General features: G+C 42.4%; 1 protein-coding gene across 1 annotated transcript in view; it reads left to right on the top strand.

Annotated features, from left to right (window-relative positions):
* LOC138481014 (sodium- and chloride-dependent neutral and basic amino acid transporter B(0+)-like) overlaps window positions 1-22742 on the top strand; it is a 94419-nt gene that overhangs the window by 27574 nt on the left and 44103 nt on the right. The window contains exon 3 of the mRNA XM_069612861.1: window positions 16943-17074. Coding sequence (XP_069468962.1) covers window positions 16943-17074 — 132 coding nt within the window. The remainder of the gene's footprint in view (window positions 1-16942; window positions 17075-22742) is intronic.

A 22742-nucleotide genomic window follows, 5' to 3' on the forward strand; every position in this document is an offset into this window, starting at 1 on the left:
GGAATTACCGGGGCATTACAACCCCGGTTTTCCGGGAATCACGGCGGCGGAATGGTGTTAATCCCCATTCCCATTGAGTCCTATGGGACTCAATGGGAATGGGGATCATGGAAACACCGGCAGCATCTCGTAATGCTGCCGGTGTTTCCTCGTCCGCCTGCAGGCGGGCAGTGTTAAACCCGCCAGGTCAAACCTGGCGGGAACATCACCTCCCGCCTGCAGGAGTCGGGATCAGGCGGTCCGGAAACAACAGTGGCGGCGGGTTTACCGCCACTGTTATTTCCGGACCACCTGATTTGTAATGAGGATTGTCTGATTGTGCATTCATCAATAATATCTTTGAACGAATGTGTCACCACTTTATTTATTTATTTATTGCATTTGTTATACGCCCAAACTCGGGGGTATTACGGCGTAGGTTACAGAAGGCTTGAATCTCTGGATACAGTGAGAAATATAGTTACATTTTATAGAGATGTTTTAGGGTTGCACATTTTAAAAAAGCATGGCGTTGGTTACAGGCTTGATTCTCTGATTACACTGAGGAATATACTTACAATTCGTACAGATTTGTTACCTGTGAAAGTATAAACCACAAATGCAATTACAGGTAGGAGAGAGAGGTGAATGGGGATAGATTGTGCATAACCAGGGGTTGTATAGATAGTCAGTCAAGAGTGCCTGCCACTGATTTAGTATTTGTCAAAAAGCCAGGTTTTTAACATCTTCTTAAACCATTGGTGGGATGGCTCATTTCTAGTATACGAAGGGAGGGAATTCCAGTATTTGGGTGCTATTACTGGAAAGCCGCTCCCCCCTGCCATCGTGAATTTGAAACGTGGGACAAAGAGTAGGGTGCTATTGTTGGATCTCAATGTTCTTGCGGCCTTTTTATGGGTAATGGCATTGTTAAGGTAGGTGGGATCCATCTTAGCGAGGAATTTGTGGGTGATACAGAGTGTTTTGAAGATAATTCTGGCTTTAATGGGAAGCCAGTGAACGTCTATCCTGGTATTGGAGATGTGGTTATATTCTTTTAAGCCAACAGTTGGAGTTTGGCCAGATTTGTGTTTGAGCAGCCTAGCAGTAATACGTTGCAGTAATCTAATTTCGACAAAATGAGAGCATGGGCAAGAGTGATACAATTTTGCAGGGTCAGAAATTGACGGCTAAAGGCGAGAAGTTTGGAAGTTTAAGAAGTGGTTGATAAGAGAGCATTGACATGTTTGGTCATTGTTAGGTTAGTATCTAAATGGACGCCCAGCATTTTGACCTGCTTGAGGACTGGGATGGGTGTTCCGTCAATGGTGATGGATGAATAATCAGAGTGGAGGGATGTGATATCGGCGGGGGAACCCACAATGAGAATCTCTAAGTTTTCATTGTTGAGACACAGGCTATTGGTAGCCATCCGTTTTGGATTATGGCATACATCTTGTTTACAGTGGTTGTGTCTTGCTTATGGGTTACCAGTGATAGGGATGAGAATCTGGGTGTCATCTGCGAAGTTAGTGTAGATGATACCCACAGCATCAAGGGCTGCAAATAACAGCTTAGTGTAAGCATTTCAGAGGGTGGGCGAGAGGCATGAGTCTTGCGGTACCCCTAGGGGGACTGGTATGGGGTCTGCAGCTTCCTTTCCAATGGATACTCTTGAGGTACATTCTGAAAGGAAGGATTTGACCCAAAGGGTAGATTTATGTGAGAATTTGAAGTTTTATGAGAAGGTACTGCATAATTTGTCATGGGTCACCAAATCAAATGCGGCTGACGGGTCTAATAGGAGCAGGATACAAAGATTAACAGAGTCTCTTTTGGAGTCCATCTGGATTTTGAGGTCCAATAATGCTGTTTCGGTACTATGACGAAGCCGGGAGCCAGATTGTCTGGCTCCTAAGAGGTGGTTCTCTTCAAGATGTTTTTTTATTTGAGAGTAGGCAATTTTATTGATTATTTTCAACAAAAAAGAAACTGTGTCTATGGGGTGGTGATTTGTGGATACAGTGGGGTCCAGTGATGTTTTTTTGAGGAGTGGGGTAACCCACGCTATTTAATACTAACAGGGACAACATTAGTGCAAAAGGAAGCATTGACAAATTTGGTAATGATAGGAGTTAGCGTGAGTGTGCAACGTTTAACTGGATGGGCGGGGAAGCAATCTCCTTTGCAATTGGGTGGTTTTAACCTGGCTATGGTGTCCAGAACCTGGTCTTGGCTGACCTGTGAACACGCGTTAATAGTCTGTGTCCAGAAATGGGTGAGGTGAGCTTTTGCTGGCTAGTAATTCTTTCTTGGCTAAGATTTTGTCTTTAAGCATATCTATTTTTGAGGCAAGTGCATTCTGTATAGGGGTACACCAGGCTTTGCTAGAATGAATAGGGGTAGTAAATGGGACAGGGTGTTCCAATTCTCTGAGAATGGTGAAAAGTTATTTGGAGTTAGAGGATGCATTATTTATATGGGTGTTCAGGGTGTTTGCTTCGTGCGCTATAATAGCTGTAGCACTTGTTTGCTTGGGGAAAGATTTGACCGAGTCGGAGGAAAGGGATTTTTTATGAATGTGTTCCAGAGATCTTTTGTTGTGCGAAGAGCCACTAGCTCCTTGTTGAACCAGAAGTTGGAACATTTGGCCGACCGCAGTGTTTTGTTTGTGAGTGGGGCTAAAGCGTCAATAGTGGTTTTGAGACAGTTGTGATAATTGTCAGCAAGGCAGCTGGGGTTGGTGTTGGAGGGGGTCTGGGTTGAGAGGGCCTCCAACAGGACAGGGGTGAGGCTGTCTGCTGTAAAATTACGGGTATTTCTTATTTCAATGGGACAGAGTGTGATAGAAGGGGGGTTGAGTTTATCGTGTGTCGTTAGTTTAAAGCAGATTAAGTAGTGGTCAGACCAATTAATTGCCGTGATGGAGTCCACTGATAGGCAGACATTTAATATCAGTATCCAATCTAGTGTTCTGCCCTTTGCATGTGTGGTTGAGGTCACTAATTGAGTGAAATTCATATCAGTAAGAGAAGAGTGGAGGGCACTGCCTTTATGGTCTTGTATGTCATTAAATCCTAGGTTGATGTCACCTAGAATAATGAATTTGGTGTTGGGCTTGAGGAAGGGCGTAATGAGAATTGGGATGTCATATTCCGGGTGGTTAACATTGTTAGGCGCTCTATAAATGATAAGAATATTAGTTGTAGTTTTGGAGTCCATTGTAAGTTTAATGAGGAGCAGTTCACAGCCTTCCATAGTGTCTAGCTGGCATGGTCTAAGTTGAAGACACACACACACACACATACGCACGCACGCACGCACGCACGCACGCACGCGTAATGCCCTCTATGTATGGAATATAACTACATTTTGTGCCCTTGATTTATGGAATAATACATCGATGATCTAATAACCACCACCACAAAACTACCACCTCAAAATCTGTGATAAGAAACAGGCTTTTTTTAATCTTAATGTTCCGTTTTGTTTCAAAGAAAGAAAGAAATGAAAGGTGGTCCCATACCTTTCAGTGTTGGTGAAAAGCAACACAATCTACCTGATAATGTCTTGCTTGTCTTTATATCAAACTACAATATCCAACTTATTTTTTGTAATCACGCTAACATCCAGACTTAAAAACACAATCAACTGTAAATGGATATTATAGACAAACGTAGGATCTTTTAATAGCTGTAATACTTGGAACTACATACTACTTTCTCTTTTTTAAACAGCAGATAATGCAGATTAAACATTTCAATAATATGGAAATATAATGCCATTGTACACTTATTGATTTATACCAGCAACCTTTGGTGTCTAATGACAAAGTGATCCATTGCTGATATTTAGCTTAATGAATACCATGTATGTTTAATAAAAAAGAACACTTTGTATTGCAAACATGCTATAACCTTAAAAAAACAGTTTTAACATAAGTACCATGGACACTGGTATTAGTGACCCAGGTTTATCTATTGAAATATCTGCATATATCTACCAGGAATGTAAAAGCTTTTATTTTGGAGAACAAAATGACTTACATTGAATGGTACAACCAGCATGAGATTATGAAACAGAAATAGGAGAGGGATCAGCAATATATGTTTGTTAATATAATGAATATACATTGAGATTAATAATCTATACAAGACAAAACCGTTCTATGTATGTTCAAGGTTCTTTAAAATAAATAGCCATAGATTATGTAAATTGGCATTATCTTCTCTGGAATGAAGGGGAGAAACTAACCTCCTTCCCATTCCACTTTGAGGACTAGAAACAACTCTGTTCTGGAGTTGTCATTTTTTATGTTAATTATGGATTTTCACAGGTAAAGAAGTTAATCCCTGAAAATATGTGTGGCATTTTGTTCTGTGTGCTCACTAAGTCAAATATAATTCGCTTCTGTGAAACCAAGGGAATTCATTACTAATAATTCATTACCATCACAGATAAATGTGCTCTGTGTGATTTTGGATTCTAGAATAATACATTGCCAAATGTACTTCAACAACGTTTCATTACAGGCCCAGTGACCCCTTAGTGACCTTTTCTGAAACTAGGTTCCCCCAAGAATTTTAAAATGTTGGGTTATGATTAAATCTTGGGATATTTATCCGTATGCTCTGGGGTTATTGTGTTGAACTTCTGGTTTGCCTCAGAACTGGTATTGGCATCACCAGGCAAGCTCGTCCTTTCAGCCTGCCCACCGGCTCCCAAATGCCTCTCAAGCAATCTGCTTCTGTCTTGAAAAGAGCTTCTGTGATCCGCTGTCTCCTGAAATGGCTTTCTTAAGGAGAATTTCCATAGGTTGGAACTCTGATCCACTTTTTTTTTTATCTGTGGGGCAGGCTCTCTTCATTTGCTACTTTGTTTGTGTTTGGTTAAACTATCCAGCAAACTCCTCCCATGCAGCGTCATTTGCCACGGTCATTCTTTTGGACTGGCCAGAGCTTGCCAGAGGTGTTCTTCACCCACAACAATCCTACTATTGGTTTTGATTGGCCCAATATATTTTAACAATTGATATGGGATGCACTTAGTTGTGTGCACATCCTCTCAGGTATTATGATCAAATGACGCTTACATTTGTCTTTCTCTTATAATATCCGGAATTGACCTGTGCCATTAATAAGACCTGTACATTCAGAGTTCCAAGAAATTCCCTAATTTAGAGACACCCTTTATGCTTTTGTAGCAGCATGGATAAAAGAGTAATTAAATAACTCATACAATTTAATATAGCTCTCTTGTATGTATGTGATCGGGCGGTTTTTCTCAGTTCAACTCTAGTCTTGTTTTTTTAAGTAGAACAAATGCTTCAATAATTAGAGCAGATAATGCAATTCATTAGCTGTCTTCTTAAAAACCCATTCTTTCTTTCCAGTGATGCCCATTACATGCATTGTTGGGGTCTTGATATCAACAAAGAAAACATCTGCTTAGACAAATATCCTGTGAAGGAAGGAAATAATTGTAATGGGCTGCTTAATGTAACAGATAACCATTTTACATGAGGCCCAATGGCTCGGTCAGGTCTTTATTCAGGATCTGTTCCAGTCCTCAGCTATTTGAAGTTACCATTACTGGCTGGCTGTGAATTCCTTGATGGATGGGTGGCTATGCAGTTAAATTGAAAGAAAAAATAGAACTCCTGCAGTACATTGCAAAACATGTTGGGTATAATTCACAAAGTGTTTTTAATGAATGTAGCCCATGGGAAAACAATGTGTGAATCGTGCCCATTCTCTTATTGTATGTAGGCAATAGGAAAACTCGGTGTCTGTGTTAATACAATTCTGTATCCCTCTGTATAAAACTCTGCCCTGGTGAAGCAAAATCATTGGGAATAATGGGCCTGATTTACAAAAGCATTTTTCAATGAGAAAATCCCATTGCAAAACATGTATGTGAAATCAGACCCGACATGTGTGTAGTCGAGTTTTGATGATGAGTTTTGTAAAGTTTATGCTTGCTGCAATTATAATTGATATATATATATATAGCATGAATTGTATGGCTTTTGCATTCATGGCATGAGAAAAATGAAGTGTGACAATGATGAATATGTTGTTGGCACTAGGGCAAACATTGTACCAGAGCAAGAATGTAAGATTATGTGCAATAAAATAGAAACTGCATTGGTGCAAGTCCAAAAAGCACTGTGGCAAAAAATGTCTTGGATCACAAAACATATAAGGCCATATTGCAGAAAGCTTGCATTGGTGCCAGTTGGCATTGGAGCAAAAACTAGCTGAGAAACGCAGCACAGATTCTGCACTACCAGAGAAACATTGCCCTGGTGAAAAAATGCATTGAAAGAATATTTGCGGTATTATGAACATTTTGTCACCAGGGCAAGGGCGAAAATTGTCCTAGCGCTTAAAACATAGGGGCTGAATTAAAATACATGTTTCAACAGGATGCATCCACTGAAAAACACTTTGTGAATGAAGCATACATTCTTTGAAGGCATTTTTGCACCAGAACAATGTTGTCCCTAGTTGTATTCCTTTGCCCTTATGCAAAAAGTCTTTGGAAGACTGCAGCCCAGAAATTGCATTCAGCCCAAAAACCACATGAGCGCACTATTGCTGCATTGTGGGTATCTCTACATCATGGCTGACACGTTTTGCCATCCCACTGTGCCTTTCCGCCATCCCACTGTGCCTTTCCTTACTCCAGCCTGAGCCTACAGTAATTGGTTTGCCCTGCCAGTAAAATGCTCTGCAATGTTCTTTTTCACTGAACAGCCCTCTTGATTGTGCCATCGCTAAGCGTTTCTTCACATGAAAATCGCTTTTAGCTGTGCATCCAACCTGCTCTGAAAGTGCCTGTTTGCCTGAAAATCGTTTTTAGCTGTGCCTCCTCCCTGCTTTGAAAGTGCCTGCTTGCCTGAAAATCACTTTTAGGTGTGCCTCTTTCCTACTGTTTGACAGTACCCCTTTTCCCATTGGCTTACTGTGCAAAGTGGATAGGCTCAGAACTGTGTCTTTTAGCTTACTTGCTGCACTGTGGTCTTTCTGCTTAACAATATCTCAAACTTGAGTGGTGTCCACATACTGCACTGGGTTTCTTTCTGCCTTAGCTAAAATTTGATGGTGTACTGTTGTTGCATTCTTACAATCGCTTCTTGCTAGGCGCTCAACTCTTACTACCTTTTTACAAACATTGGTGGCTGTTGAGTACATCCGGCACTAAGTCTTGCATGCCCTACCTTGTCCTCAGTGCCCCCTCCCTCTCGTACCTCCTTGTACCCCTCCCCCTGTGTTTTTTCCCTGCACCCCTCACCCTCCCATGTGCCTCAGTACATCAGCTTGGTAAGTGTCCTCCTCAGCATTGCAGCTAGCTATGTCGCTATCTATCTCTCCTATTTTCTCTAACTGCTTCTCTATTTCCTACCCCTCTTCTATTACTAAATCTGGCTGGAAGAAACTTAAGGACATACTGGGCTCCAACCCAGGCCTTCCTATTGCAAACACCTATGACACGGTTTCCACCAGAGAGACTCTCACAGATATGCTCTATGTCGTTACCTCACCCAATCTATGGACCCGGCACATGGTTGCCTTTCCCTCTCCTATCGCCTTTTCTCCCATTAATGGTGGCACCCACTGGGAGGTCCTCCTTGACCTCTTCACCATTTCCAGGGTCATCATTAATGTCTTTCTGAATGGAACCATCATGGTTCAGGGCCCCCAACCCAACCTTCTTCTGTTGGACAGGCTCCTACCTCACCTCTAAAACCTTACCTCTCCTGCTGGACAGGATCCCTTGCCTGCTGTGCCTTCCTACTCCTCTTCACAGGCTCACTTAACCGCTGTGCCTTCTTCCTCCTCTGCACAGGAACCCTTGCCCTGCCTCACTGTTCCAGCTCCATTGTCAGCCTTGGCCCCTCTGCCATCTTCCACTATCCCACTGGCCCTCTTGCCACCCTCAAGAGGTGAGGGACCCCCATCCCCTGTGCCCCTCCATGGAAGACCTTCAAAGATGGCACGCTGCTCCATATTAGGAAGCAAAATGAGTGGGCACCACTGAGATATCAATCCACTTGTTATTGGTGTGCAAAATTAATATTAGAAGCAAGTCTTTTCAAAATAATTCTTTGTGAAGGAGCAGGCTGTAAAAGGTTTGGAGACACCCAAGCCAAAAGAACAATTGAAGTAGGAGACAAGGTAATATACCCAGTCATATAGCTGCTCTCTAGTATCCCAATCCGGATAGAGGTTTCTTAGAAAATAGCTGAAAGTTAAGTTTGTAATGATTTGTAAAAAAAGTAAGGCTCAAAGTTGCTGTTGTTTTTCAACAATGATTTTTATCTGCCAAAACCATAGTTTTCTTGTAAAAGTAGTCACTAATAATGTCTTAGTGAGGAAGAGTTCGCCACTGTTAACTCATTGATCAGACTAAGTTATGCCAATGCATTTCGGAAAAGGTTTTCCTTCATCAGGGCCAGTCTAATCATAATTCATACAAATTTTAGATATAAACAAACAGTGCAAAATCACATACATAGTTAGAACAAACATCAGGAAAAATACAAAAATGTAAACAAAAAATTGCACATACCAACAAGTTGTATTTGTAGAAGCAGAGAGATAGAGGAAAAAAGGAAACCAGAAACAATCAGTCGTTGTATTAAGAAATGTGTTAGTGTAGCCATAGATCAAGGAGATAGCCAAATACCTGGGACAGGTAAGTCCAAAGTGGTAAACTATATTGAAGCTGTCAAGGTCACAACGAACTGCCCGACCGAATTCAGTGAAGGGTGTATCACTGAAGAGCGGTATCTGGAAGCAGGGAGTTCTATTAGTATTAGTAAACAAACATCCGTGGTTTTATAAGCGAAGCTAATAGCAAAAAGGGCTTGGAAAAAGCTAACAAAAGGCTCACTGTCAGGAGAGAGGGAGCAAAGCAGTTCTCTCGTGGTCTGCCGATCGCAGACTGACTTTGCCCTTTCGGAGCGTTGCTAGACAGCATTCCTAAATACGGCACGTGATCGCGGTGCGCCCAGAAGAGCGCGCGCTGAGTATTAAGGCTCAACCAAGCCAATGTGCTTGAACAAGGCAAAAGTAAACATTTGTTGGACCTCCCAGGTTAATATGAGAGAAAGTAGTGCAAAGAAAATTGAAAATTAAAAAATAAAAAAATAAAAAAATAAAAAAATCAATTGAAAGGAAAGAAATACTCAAATCAAAAACCGTACTGCTCATTGGCCAAAGGAATTAAATAAATAAATCCAAACAAAGAATATAATGGAGGGTGACAATCAGGATATGAATAGAAGGATATTGCAAATCGGAATTTCACCAATAGGGTCAGAATAAACACCTGGCTATTCACAACAATTTCTGGTATTAAACCTTGCTGCCAATGGTGTTGTCAAAAAAGACGGCACCTTGGGTCCTGGACAGAAGTCCAGGAAATGCAGCATTCAAATTCAGATCAGAAGTGAATTGTATACTGTTTATCAGTGTGCATGTTTAGTACTATCAGGTGATGGTACCAAAAACAAGGTTAACATTCTTAATAACATCCATATTAAATAAGCCCTGATTCCACTGTGCTTGAATGTACTTCAACACATATCAATCAAAACAGAAGGAGTGACATGAGATTACAGAAAACAGTGATAATTAATCTCCTCATTTAGTCCATTAGGTACTAAACTCCCAAGTTTGTCTATCCAAAAAGTCTCTCTGCGATTAAGGCGTTGACTCAAATCTTCATGTAGACTATTCTTTGTTAGTACCTCCAGAATCACAAATCTTATTTGTGTCACATCATGTCCATTTGCAGCCCAATGGCGTGCCACAGCTGAGTTAGTGTTCGCATTTCGGATGCAGGATCGATGTTCACTCCACCTCGTTTAAGCTGTTCTTGTCGACTGTCCGACATAAAATTTACCGCATGGATATTTAATGCCATAAATAATGTTGGTACTGTCGCAGGTACCAAAAGTCTTATGCAGAATCATTTGCCCTGTTCTGTGATCATTGACAGTGTTACCTTTAATAACAAAGTTACAGTTAACACAATGGAGGCAAGGGAATGTACCCGTGCGTTGAGTTGTTGGCCCTTTCGGTGGTGGTTTAGTTTGGACCAGTTCATCTCTCAAGTTCCTACTCCGTTGATATGCAAACACTGGTACTTCGCTGAACAAAGTTTGTACTCTGGTGTCATTTTTAAAGATCCCCCAATGCCTCTTGATAGTTTTCTTAATTTTATTGCTTTGAATAGACAATTTGGATACGTATACTGGTGACTTCAATTCTCTTTTGCTTCTGGAGTTCTGTGTTGATAATAGGGTCTCTCGTGACAGGGCATTAGCTCTGTCAGATGCCATCTCTAGTTCGTTTTGCTTATAGCCCATGCCAGAAATTTCTCTTTCATCTCCATCTGTTGTGTTATACAGTCCTCGGGGTCACTCACTATCTTCTTGACCCGAAGTAATTGGCTGAATGGCAGGTTTCTGAGCAAGCTGGGCTGGTGAAAGCTGAGTCGATGCAGAAGATTATTGCGATCCGTCGTCTTCCGAAACAGTGAAGTGCTGTAGCAAGTTGCTTGTTTCCTGACTTGGACATCTAGGAAAGTGATGGTATCATGCGAGATCTCTTTAGTGAACTGGATCCTTTGGTCAATGCTATTAAGGTATTCAAAGAAGATCTCAAAAGATTCTGTGGTGCCCTTCCAGATTCCGAAGATGTCATCTATGTACCGCGTCCCAGCGGAATATCAACGGTGTAGGAACTTGAGAGATGAACTGGTCCAAACTAAACCACCACCGAAAGGGCCAACAACTCAACGCACGGGTACATTCCCTTGCCTCCATTGTGTTTACTGTAACTTTGTTATTAAAGGTAACACCATCGTTCATCCTAGAACAGGGCAAAAGATTCTGCTTAAGACTTTTGGTACCTGCGACAATACCAACATTATTTATGGCATTAAATGTCCAGGCAGTAAATTTTATGTCGGACAGTCAACAAGAAAAGCTAAAACGAGGTGGAGTGAACATCGATCCTGCATCCGAAATGCGAACACTAACTCAGCTGTGGCACGCCATTGGGCTGCAAATGGACATGGTGTGACACAAATAAGATTTGTGATTCTGGAGGTACTAACAAAGAACAGTCCACACGAAGATTTTAGTCAACGCCTTAATCGCAGAGAGACCTTTTGGATAGACAAACTTGGCAGTTTAGTACCTAATGGACTAAACAAGGAGATTAATTATCACTGTTTTCTGTAATCTCATGTCACTCTTTCTGTTTTGACTGATATGTGTTGAAGTACATTCAAGCACAGTGGAACCAGGGCTTATTTAATATGGATGTTATTAAGAATGTTAACCTTGTTTTTGGTACCATCACCTGATAGTACTAAACATGCACACTGATAAACAGTATACAATTCACTTCTGATCTGAATTTGAATGCTGCATTTCCTGGACTTCTGTCCAGGACCCAAGGTGCCGTCTTTTTTGACAACACCATTGGCAGCAAGGTTTAATACCAGAAATTGTTGTGAATAGCCAGGTGTTAATTCTGACCCTATTGGTGAAATTCCGATTTGCAATATCCTTCTATTAATATCCTGAATGTCACCCTCCATTATAGTCTTTGTTTGGATTTATTTATCTAATTCCTTTGGCCAATGTGCAGTACGTTTTTGATTGGAGTATTTCTTTCCTTTCTATTGATTTTTTTATTTTTTAATTTTTTAATTTTCAATTTTCTTTGCACTACTTTCTCTCGTATTAACCTGGGAGGTCCTACAAATGTTTACTTTTGCCTTGTTCAAGCCCATTGGCTTGGTTGCAGCCTTAATACTCAGCGCGCGCTCTTCTGGGCGCACCGCGATCACGTGCCGTATTTAGGAACGCTGCCTAGCAACGCTCCGATGCGGCAAAATCAGTCTGCGATCGGCAGACCACGAGAGAACTGCTCCGCTCCCTCTCTTCTGATGGTGAGCCTTTTGTTAGCTTTTTCCAAGCCCTTTTTGCTATTAGCTTCGCTTATAAACCATGGATGTTTGTTTACTAATACTAATAGAACTCCCTGCTTCCAGATACCGCTCTTCAGTGATACACCCTTCGCTGAATTCGGTTGGGCAGTTCGTTGTGACCTTGACAGCTTCAATATAGTTTACTAGGTTGGACTTACCTGTCCCAGGTATTTGGCTATCTCCTTGATCTCTGGCTACACTAACAAATTGCTTAATACAACGACTGATTTTTTCTGGTTTCCTTTTTTCCTCTACCTCTCTGGTTCTACAAACACAACTTGTTGGTATGTGCAATTTTTCGTTTACATTTTAGTTTTTTTCCTGATGTTTGTTTTAACTATGTATGTGATTTTGCACTGTTTGTTTATATCTAAAATTTGTATGAATTATGATTAGACTGGCCTTGATGAAGGAAAACCTTTTTCGAAATGTATTGGCATAACTTAGTCTGATCAGTGAGTTAACAGTGGATAACTCTTCCTCACTAAAACAGTATTAGTGACTACTCTTTTTACATGAAAACTATGGTTTTGGCAGATAAAAATCATTGTTGAAAAACAACAGCAACTGTGAGCCTTACCTTTTTTTACAAATCATTACAAACTTAACTTTCAGCTATTTTCTAAGAAACTTCCACCCGGATTGGGATACTAGAGAGCGGCTGTATGACTGGGTATATTACCTTGTCTCCTGCTTCAATTCAAGCTGCTCCATATTGCCACGATTAACTCTAGCTCTTCTGTCAAACACTTGTCTGACATCTGCAACCTGCTTGAACGCATGGATCTTGATGTCTTTGCCATCACAGACACATGGTTCAAGGACAGCTCTGTCACAAGATTTGACACACTACTGCTTGAAGGCTTCAAAATCCTCTCTGTGCCCAGGCCCAAGTGTTCAGGATGAGGAGTGGCGTTGATCTTCCCGGAATGGATACCTGCATCTATCATTCCCCACTCAGGCCCACTCCTCCTTGGAATGCCTAGTTTGCAGGCTCTCCCTCTCTCGTAAATCATCTCTCCTCAAGGCAAGCTTCTATAGGCCACCAGGGCAGTCCACTCGCATCCTCTCGGAATTGGCTGACCTGACCTGGCCTAATCTTTACTCTCCTCCTCCTCCTCCTCTCAACTCCTCCTGCTGGGTGACCTCAACATCCATTTGGACTCTGCTGACTCCTCAGGACCTTTGAGCAACCTATGCGATTCTCTCTCCCTCTCTATCTTACCTACTGGCCCCACGCACAAAGCAGGCCACACTTTGGATGTTATCATCTCTACTGACATCCCTCTCTCTATCCCTCTCACTACCTCTCTGACTTGCACTGACCACTCTCTTCTCTCTTCACACTTGAAGCTCTCCTCTTGCATCGGCACTCCTGGCGTGGCCACTCAATTTCAATGTCACCAGACCCATGAAAAGAGTGACAGTGGCTGCCTTCACCTACTTTCCGCCTCCTACTCCTGTGGCTCACTCCCACCCTGACACAGCCCTAGCTAACTTCAATTTCTTTATCTCTAACACCCTTCATACTCTTGCCCCTGTCATGAGGGTCTGACTGAAGCCTTCCAAAAAGTGCAACTCTTGGTACGACTCTGATCTGGCTACCTTTAAATGCATGTGTAGGACGTGTGAGCAGAAATTGAATGTGTCCGGTGGACCCTCTGTCAAACTGGTCTGCTGCCTCCTTCAAAGGCAATATTGACTCTGCATCCACACCAGGAAAAGAGTCTTTATTCAAGCCTGCATCTCTGTAGCATCAAGCAACACAGCCGAGCTTTTCAGAGTCCGTAAGGAACTGGCCAATCCTCCCGAAGCCTTATCTTCTGTCACACTCACCCTGGACCTTTGCTCTGCCCTGGCTGCAAACTTCACTGCAAAAACCCAAGACATCCTTTCCTCTCTTACTTCCACACCACTTCATACACCAACACCTTTGGTACCTCCCTTGGCCCCCCAATGCTTCTCCTCTCTTCTCTCACTCCCATCACACCTGATGAATTCGCAAGACAAGTCTGGTCTATGAAGGCCTCATCCGAACAGATGGACCCCTGTCCTTCCAAAACCATTAAGGACAACATTGACTCTCTCTTTCTCCAGCCTTGGCTGATCTCTGCAATCTCTCTTTTGCCACTGGAGTTTTCCCTGCTTCTCTTAAGCACTCCATTGTGCACCCTCTGCTGAAGAAACTCTCTGCCGAGCCTGCCGTTCTTGCAAACTACCGCCCCATCTCTATCACCCCTTTCCTGGGCAAACTCCTGAAGAAGCTGGCTATCTCTCAGCTCACCCTCCATACTGAATATGCTGATTCACCAGTCTGGCTTTAGATCATTCAAAAGGCATGGAAACTGCTCTTCTGAACACCTGTGAAGACCTGCTCACACATCTTGACAGTAACGCTCTCTCTGTCCTCATTCTTCTTGACCTTTCCTCTGCCTTTCACCACAACATCCTGATCGCACATCTCAGTGACACCCTGGAAATCACAGATCAGGCTCTGGCTTGGTTAGTGTCCTTCCTTTATGACCACCCATCCTAGGTGAAATGTGGGTACTTTCTCTCTAGTATCACTCTTTCAAACTGCAGCGTTCCTCAGGGTTCTAACCTATGCCCCTGGCTCTTCAATGTCTACATGACTGCCCTGGCACGTGTGATTGCCACTTCCATCTCTAACTTCGAGTCTTATGTGGATGACACACAACTCTACTTCAGTCTACCCTCAGCCACTTCCCCTACCTCTCTCATAACTGACTGTCTGTCCGCAATTTAGTCATGGTGTGCTGCAAACAACCTCTGCCTCAACGTCGCTAAGACTGAGATTGTTTGCATTCACACTCCGTCTCCAGCTTTCCCATTCTCACTCTGGCCGGCCTCCCTTGGCCCTGCGCCCGCAGCCACCTGCGAGGCAAAAAACCTTGGGGTCATCTTCGACTCCACTCTATCCTTCTTCACTCACATTTCAGACAATTCTAAAAAATTCCAGCTACCAGCTGCACCTCCTCGGGGGTACTATTCCTTTTCTTACCTTCCCCCAGTAGCTCACTGTCTCCAGAGCCTTGGTTCTCTCTAGGCTGGACTACTGCACCAGCCTCTTTCTCAACCTCCCTGCCTCTGCTTTGCGCCGCCGGCAACTCATCCAGAACAGAACCACAAGACCTATCCTTGGCCTCAAACCCAAGGACCCCATCTCTCTGCCAATGAAATACCTCCACTGGTTCCCTGTGGCTGCAAGGAGCAAGTTCAAGACCTTCTGCATTGTCCACAAGGCTTTCTGGGTCCTGGGACCTACCTATCTGAAACAATGCCTACCTACATATTGTCCCTCCTGAGCCCTGCACTCATCTGCCTCCAACCTTCTGCTAGTGAGCTAGTTCTTAAAGCAGAGATTTGGAGGGAGATCTTTATCCTCAGCAGGGGCCTCCCTCTGTAATAGCCTGCCTGCCATCCTCCATCTTGAGCCTGAACTCCTTAAATTCTGGAAACTTCTTAAGGCTTTCCTCTTCTCCTTCTCTCTCCCTCTACCCTGTTAACCTCTCTCTGCTCTATCCCGCTATCCATCCTTTTCCACATAGTTTGCCGATTGGCCGCTGGGTGTAGCTCTAAGTCTTTCCGGTCTCTGGCACTCCCACCAGTCCTCTTGCGCTTGCCTCCAGGCCTGCACTTGCCTCATTACTACTGCACTTGGTCAAGGACCAATGAGAATGGCATTGTCTCAGCACTTACCCAGTTTCAGACTAACTAAGCGTACTTGGATTCCCCCCCAAACACCCTCCCCTCTCCTGTACTGTCAGTGCATTCGCACAATCTGAACGTATCATGCCTTGAGGATCGTCTATCTTCCCTCTCTCCCATCCTTGCATGGTGGCACCTCAAAGCACCTGGTAAAATGTCAAAATCGTTGTCAGGCCTATATGCTGTTATCTACACTGTTAATTGTATTATATGAACTTAATCTGCGTGTGCAGACTTGTATCATTCAGCAATTCAAGTGCTCTAAATTACTTTCTTTTTTCCCCCTTGTTCCATCCCTTGAGAGCACTTTGAAACACTGCCTTGTGCATAGACGCTTTACAAATAAACATTACCATACCATACCAAGAATATGTTTTTTTCACTAAAGCAATTTTTGACCTAATACTAATTGCACATGCACTGGTGGCAATTTTGAGTAATATTGCTTTATTATTTCTTTACATTTATGCACCAGGGTAAATGACTACGAGTAGGGCAATTATTGCCCTAATGCAAAAATGTATTGAAACAATAAATTGTATAAACTATGACAATGTTTGCCTTTGTGGTATTAAACATGCATCAGTTCAAAGTTTCTGCAATGCCGTCGTAGGGACGCGTTTCCCCTAGGCCCCCTCGAGATTCTGAGAAACACGCAATCAAACACTGTATTTGTGCAAGAGCCCTGATTTGAAAAAGGTCTCAGGAAGACCGAAAAACGTGTCATCACTTGAGGGCACTTTTGGAAAATAAAATAATCTCTTTGAACAGTGGGGCGCAGTCTCTTTCCGGATTATTCATACTTTATACTTATGCTCAGGGGGGTTATTCTTGGCTAAACCCGGAATCCGGTGAGACGTGACCAGTTGCACTTAATGAATCCTTTTTGAAAAACGCTTAATCTCAACAAGGCTAATGTCGCCATGTTAGACCAAACCGCTACAGCCAAGAGTTTTTGAGAAATAACACAGATGAATGTTTCACTCACACGAATGCAAAGTATCTGTGATGAGGCCCCAGAATGTGTTTTTGTGTGTAGTAAAAGCAGCTGGGCAATTCTGCACTTGTGGATTATGCGGTGCTATACCTCAGGCATGCTATAGGTACCTGACCCATTTTACAAATATAATCTAGGAGAGAGAAACTGCATGCAGTAAAGTCTGATACAACATCAATGCTTGTGTGGCTACATTTCTCAATTTAATTACATTTTATGTTATAGGTGCATTTCTCATTCCATATGCAATCATGTTGGCCCTTGCTGGACTTCCTTTATTTTTCTTGGAATGCTCCTTGGGACAGTTTACCAGTTCAGGACCTGTTTCAGTTTGGAAAATACTGCCAGCTTTTGAAGGTTAGTATAATTCATTTTCATTTGATGAGTTTTAAAGTAATATATCTTTGCTTCTTGAATCACAAAAAACCGGATAATCAAGTTGGTAATTGAAATTACATTTCTTTTATTTTAAGTGTATTTGAACAACAATACAGATAGTTGCAGATTGTTACAATTAACATTGTGTTCAGATAATTAGACATTGTTGCCTGATCTTGACATATTTTTAGTCTCTTAGGTGAGGGAAAGGATGTGACATGCAAAGATGTTTCTATGTAATTGAAGAGTTTTAATTGTTTTGTACAATTGCTTAATGGTTTACAACTGTTAATTTGCAACTCTAAATAGCAAATGTGCCACAAGCTAGTATAACATTATACAAACTTAATGAAGGTATCCATTATGCAATTTGTAGTCAAAACCATATTCAAGATAACTAAGATTGATATCTTAGTCATCTTTTCGCTCCTCCCTAAAATCCCACCTACTCCTAGCCCCCTCCTGACCTTCCTTTACTACTTCTCATATTCCATAACCCACTCACGTTGTTCTCCAACCCGCCCCCCACCATTCTCTACCACCTTTTTACTCACTTTCTTACCGTGGTTGTTCCCCAATGAACTCTGCAAATTGTTCTAGATATTGTTCTTGGTTTCTTGGCTCATGATATGTAATGTACTGCTTCCTATGTATTCTTGTTGTTTCATGTAAGCGCTTTGGATTAAAGCGCTATATAAAATGTAATAAATACAAATACAAAAAATCATGGATGCTCAACTGATAGTATAGGCAATCAATTAGTGATTAAACCAACATGAAGTACTACTGCATGCGTAGTATAACTCAGTGGCAATGCGCTCAACTTGGATGCAACACAATGCAGAGAAGCACAGGTTCGAAACCTGGGTCCGTGCTTATACATACATAATACCTTTCTGGGATATGATTCCCATGTCACCTAGACTGTAACATTGGAAAAATTCCAAGATTCGTAATTCAGGATTACAGTGTAAAATGTCAGCACTAAAGCACCTCACTGCATTTACTATACTAATATAAAGACCAAATGATATAGTGAGATCTCGGAATGCAGCTTTCAGAAAGTTAACATAGGTTTTCAGCAGTGTCAGCAAGTGTAACCTGAGAATTTTAATACAGAGTTAAATGTCATATCGGTGTTGGATGAAATAGTTAATAACCAGAACATGGTTTAAGTGTAATAGAATATGCCTTGAATAGAGCTAGATATATTTTGTCAAACTTTCCCACTCATTGTTTCCGCACAGAACCTTGTGGAATGGACTTGGGTTTCAAACAGATTAATGTTATGGATTTTTAAAACAAGCTAGTTTTATTAAGCGTTTTATGCTGGATTCCACCAGCTCCTAAGCACTATGATAACTATAATGGATGTTATCATGATACAGTTTCACGATATTCAACTTATTAAGCAATGGAGGCAGGATTCCTCTTTAGCAGGATTCGAACCTGCAAACTGCATGCTGCCCACAGGCCTGAGGCTAGCATCTAACTTACTGGGTTCCACCTGACCCTATATCATGCTGATAAGCCCAGCCACAGTGATCTACCGCTGTATCCACTTACTTAAAAGTAACCTACGATGTTATAGGGCTTGCAGTACTTATCACCGCTCATTAAACCTTTTATTTCAGAATCTCCGTATGTGAGCTTTATATGTATTAGATATAGTAGATCATTCCACGGAAAAACTCTTTTCATTCTAAGCAAGGATTCAGCTTCTTTCAATGCTATATACAGCACATGAGCGTAGGTGATGAATTAGCACTCCGGAGTAAGGGCGTAATCAACCAGGTGCGAGTGATGTTGGGCTGTACTCAGGACAACAAGCCAGAATTCTCTCGTCACTGCTTGAATGACGCAGCTTCTGCTCCAGCCCCACTTTCCTTCTGCTCAAGCACATCATTCCACCATCCCAAAGTAAAAAAAAAAAAAAAATCATCCCCCATTTGGCTGCTTCACCTGCCAGGCACTGGTTCCCTCCCTCACACTTTACTCCTCTCCTATCAAGAAGGGCTGCCATGGAGTGAGAACATTGTATCCTCTCTGAGTGCCCTTTCCATGTTTCCATGGAGCCCATCATTGTTTGGGTTTACTTTCATGAAGTGATGCTTGTCCATCTTTTCATGACAGTAAATGTTTTAAAAAAATATTATTCACCTTTGTTTTTTACGTGCAAGTGCAAAAGGGGGATATTCAACCGTATGGTGTGCTGACCCTGCAGATAACAGCGCAACCTGCTTCACAGTACGCGTCCCAGCTTTGCTAAGGCACTTACCTTTGGTGGAGCCCATTTCTGGTAGGCTCAGCCCACCCATGTGTTGTGGCCCTGTGGAAGGGCAGGTTGCTTACGAAACAAGAACAATTACTTCTCTTCCTCACTTGTCCACTTGAAAGTCTTGGGCTCAAACATCGAATGTAGTGGAAGCATTGTGGCATGCAATGCAACCTACAATGTGTGGTGGTGTTGGGGGCGTACAAGAAGGAGCATCCAGTACAGTAACACAGCACACACGGTGCATGCTGGCAGTGAGACTGCGTCTGGGTTCAACCACCCTTTTCTGATTGTTCTTTTGTTAACTTATTTAAGATATTTGGTATCTGTCGTTTGCCACTCGTAGTTCTGGTTTCAGAACATTGTCCATGTACATAGTTCATAGTGTGTTGCTTTATTTTGGGTACTTGCATAGTGAAAAACGAACCACTTTGTCAGTCTCCTTCTTTGAGTGTAAGTGGTTTTAGGTGCCTCGGAAGAGATAGGGGGTAATTCATGGATTATTTGCGCCGGAAAAAAATGGGATTTGTGCGCCATTCTGCCCACAAATCCCTGTTTAACAAATGGGGATTTGCGGGCAGAATGGCGCACAAATCCCGTTTTTTTCGCCGCAAATATTCCATGAATTACTCCCATAGTTACGTCAGTACCTGTGTCCGTATCAATGTACTTGTAAACTACTGTAGGTAGTGAGTTTAACATTACCTGTATTTTGAATATTTGATTATGACAGTTATACACCAATAGTGTATCCACTCAATAATAATTCAGCAGTAATACGCTAATAGTGTAATCACTCAAGTGGTCAATAATAATGATACCATTGGACACCATACTAATAAAAACACACATGGAAGCTCTGGCAGAATATCCTGTTTGTGTGGTTCCCTGTCTATTTAGGACTGTATAATATTAGTGAACGTCTTCTTGGATACCTTGGTATTGTCAATTTCACCTGGCGGGTTTGGGTTGGCTTGATTGGTGGTGTCCCTTGGTACTGTCAATTTCGCCTGATGGGGTGGGGTTGACTTGACTGGTGGTGTCCCATGGTACTGTCAGTTACACTGGCTGCTGTGGTGTTGATTTGACTGGTTGTGTCCCTTGGTATTGTCAGTTTCGCCTGCTGAGGTGATGTTGTCTTAACTGGTGGTGTCTTGGTGAGCCACCCTTTCTATAGTATTAAAAGAAGAATCTGGATGGATTCTGCGTTGAGGAAGGAAGGATTTCCAGTATCTTTCCACACTGCCTGACAGGCTGACCTGTATATTTCTTTGCGCTACTATGGTGTTACGAAAGCCATGGCGCAGAGCCCATATCAGACAAAAGTGCACCCACCGCTGCCCCTTGGCCTCTGACGTTGACACCTTTCCCAATCCTGGCTAATGTATGAGGAAGTGTTTTAATGATTCATCATAACATAATACTTCTGAGACGCAAAAATCCCCCAGGCACAAAGCTCTTGTTTTTGTGTCCGTGCATGTTGTTCTGCTTGGATATTAAAAAAGCAATCCAAAGAAAGCTGTTAATGATCCGGTTGTTATTGCACTGCACCCACTAGAAACTGTTGCCACCGCCCTCGCCCTATAAAGGTGTGAGCTCGGCAAGCAGACAAGCAGACGATGATGCTGCCCACAGCTGTGACATAATAACAGCATGTACTACCCTCTTAATTATGTCCAACCTTTCAGCTGTAATACCGCAGAGCTGTCATGCATATGGGTGTGATAAGGACGGAGGTGAATGCGAGCGCCCTTATGAGCTGCATCAGCAAGTTATGCAGTTACCTTAAAGCCTTGTTTGCAGCGTGTAGTCACAGGTTCGAATCCCACTAGGGCCATCGCAGCCATCCTTTGAAGTGCAATTCGTTAAGCACTTATGAGTTGGATGATAGACTAGTATTGCATTATTGATAAATAAGCGGCAATGGGGAGATAGATGTTGATTTAAAGAAATGCCTTTAACGCAGTATCGCGAAACAGTTGTGGCTTGCACTGCCCTGCAAGACGGTACCGAGCCCTCTGCTTCAAACTATTAAAACATTATATTTGAATACTCTTGCCTCGGTGAAGTAGGGTTTAAAAGGTTCAAATACAGCGACATCCCCACTGAGAAAGAGGCAAGACAGGGTTGCATTTTAGCCCCTGTTCTCTTCTGTCTTTATAGCAATGGCATGGCCATGAAGTTGGTAGATTTAAAAGTGAAAGCTCTTCTGCGCATGTGTACTGTTGTATGCATATGATGCTGTGCTGATTTAAAAAGAAAACCTCGGGTTTGAAAAACAGTTGGAAAGATGTAACAAGGCCATGTGAGCCAAGAGATAAACCATCAAAGAGAAGTAGCGTGACATCAAGTAGCCTGAGAATTGAGCTGAAAGGGGAATCTCAGAGGAAGTCCCAACAATCGACTATTCGAGCATCGGATTTGAACAGGGAGGCTTCCGTACCACACATAAGGAGTTCTAGGCACTCTTAGTACATAACGCCAGCCTTACAGTTTGATTCGGAAGCCTGTATGGTAATAAAGTCATTGTAGCACTGCTAAAAGTATGCAAGTGCTAGACCGGTGCCAGTGAGTCGGGGTGGGGCTGCAGAGTAGGGACACAATGGAGGAGCTCTACATGTTTTAATGCTAAAGTGTTACCGACCAGTAGAGTAGGGCCTGAGCTGTCAAGGTCCACTCACAATCTATAATTGCCCACTCGCCAATGCTGCGTGGGCATGCATGTCACTGCAGTGGGCCCAACTACATCAGCTTCAGGCCCCACTTGTTAGACAGTCCTGGCTACGCCTCTCCTACCGCCTTCAACCCCCGACTAGTTATTATACGTGGCATTGGGCTGGATACCAACAGCTGCTGAGTTGAGTCTTAAACCTTTACTGATTTGGCTCAAGCTACAGACGCAGCTGCAGTCAAAGGATTAGGAGGGATGTTCTGCACCAAGAATCGTGTTCTGGCCTGCACTGTGTAAAACATATAGGAAAGTTGCTTAAAGCCATTAGCCATGATTTAGAAAGCGGTTTTCAATGGGATTATGCCATTGTAGGCCTCTTTTGTAAATCAGGCCCTTTGGCCATCACTATTTCATGCGAAAATCCGTCACACTTTACTAATGACACTGTATCTATCTTAAAAGTAAAGTAGGCGTTATGGCATGTTTATCTTTTAATAAAGAACATATAATTCTTCTCTATAACTAATCCACTATCTGCCAGAAAAGATAGAGGATAGTGTGACCATTACCTAGATTTAATGAACCTCCTTATAAACTCAGCCATGACCTCTTAATAATGATCTCAGCAAGTAGAGTGCAGAGCAAACAGTGAAATGACCATCCTGTAATCTAGCTAATGAAACGCTTATCAATGTCAATGT

This window comes from Ambystoma mexicanum, chromosome 5p, assembly GCF_040938575.1.
Source record: "Ambystoma mexicanum isolate Mex_15411 chromosome 5p, UKY_AmexF1_1, whole genome shotgun sequence".
Taxonomy (NCBI): Eukaryota; Metazoa; Chordata; class Amphibia; order Caudata; family Ambystomatidae; genus Ambystoma; species Ambystoma mexicanum.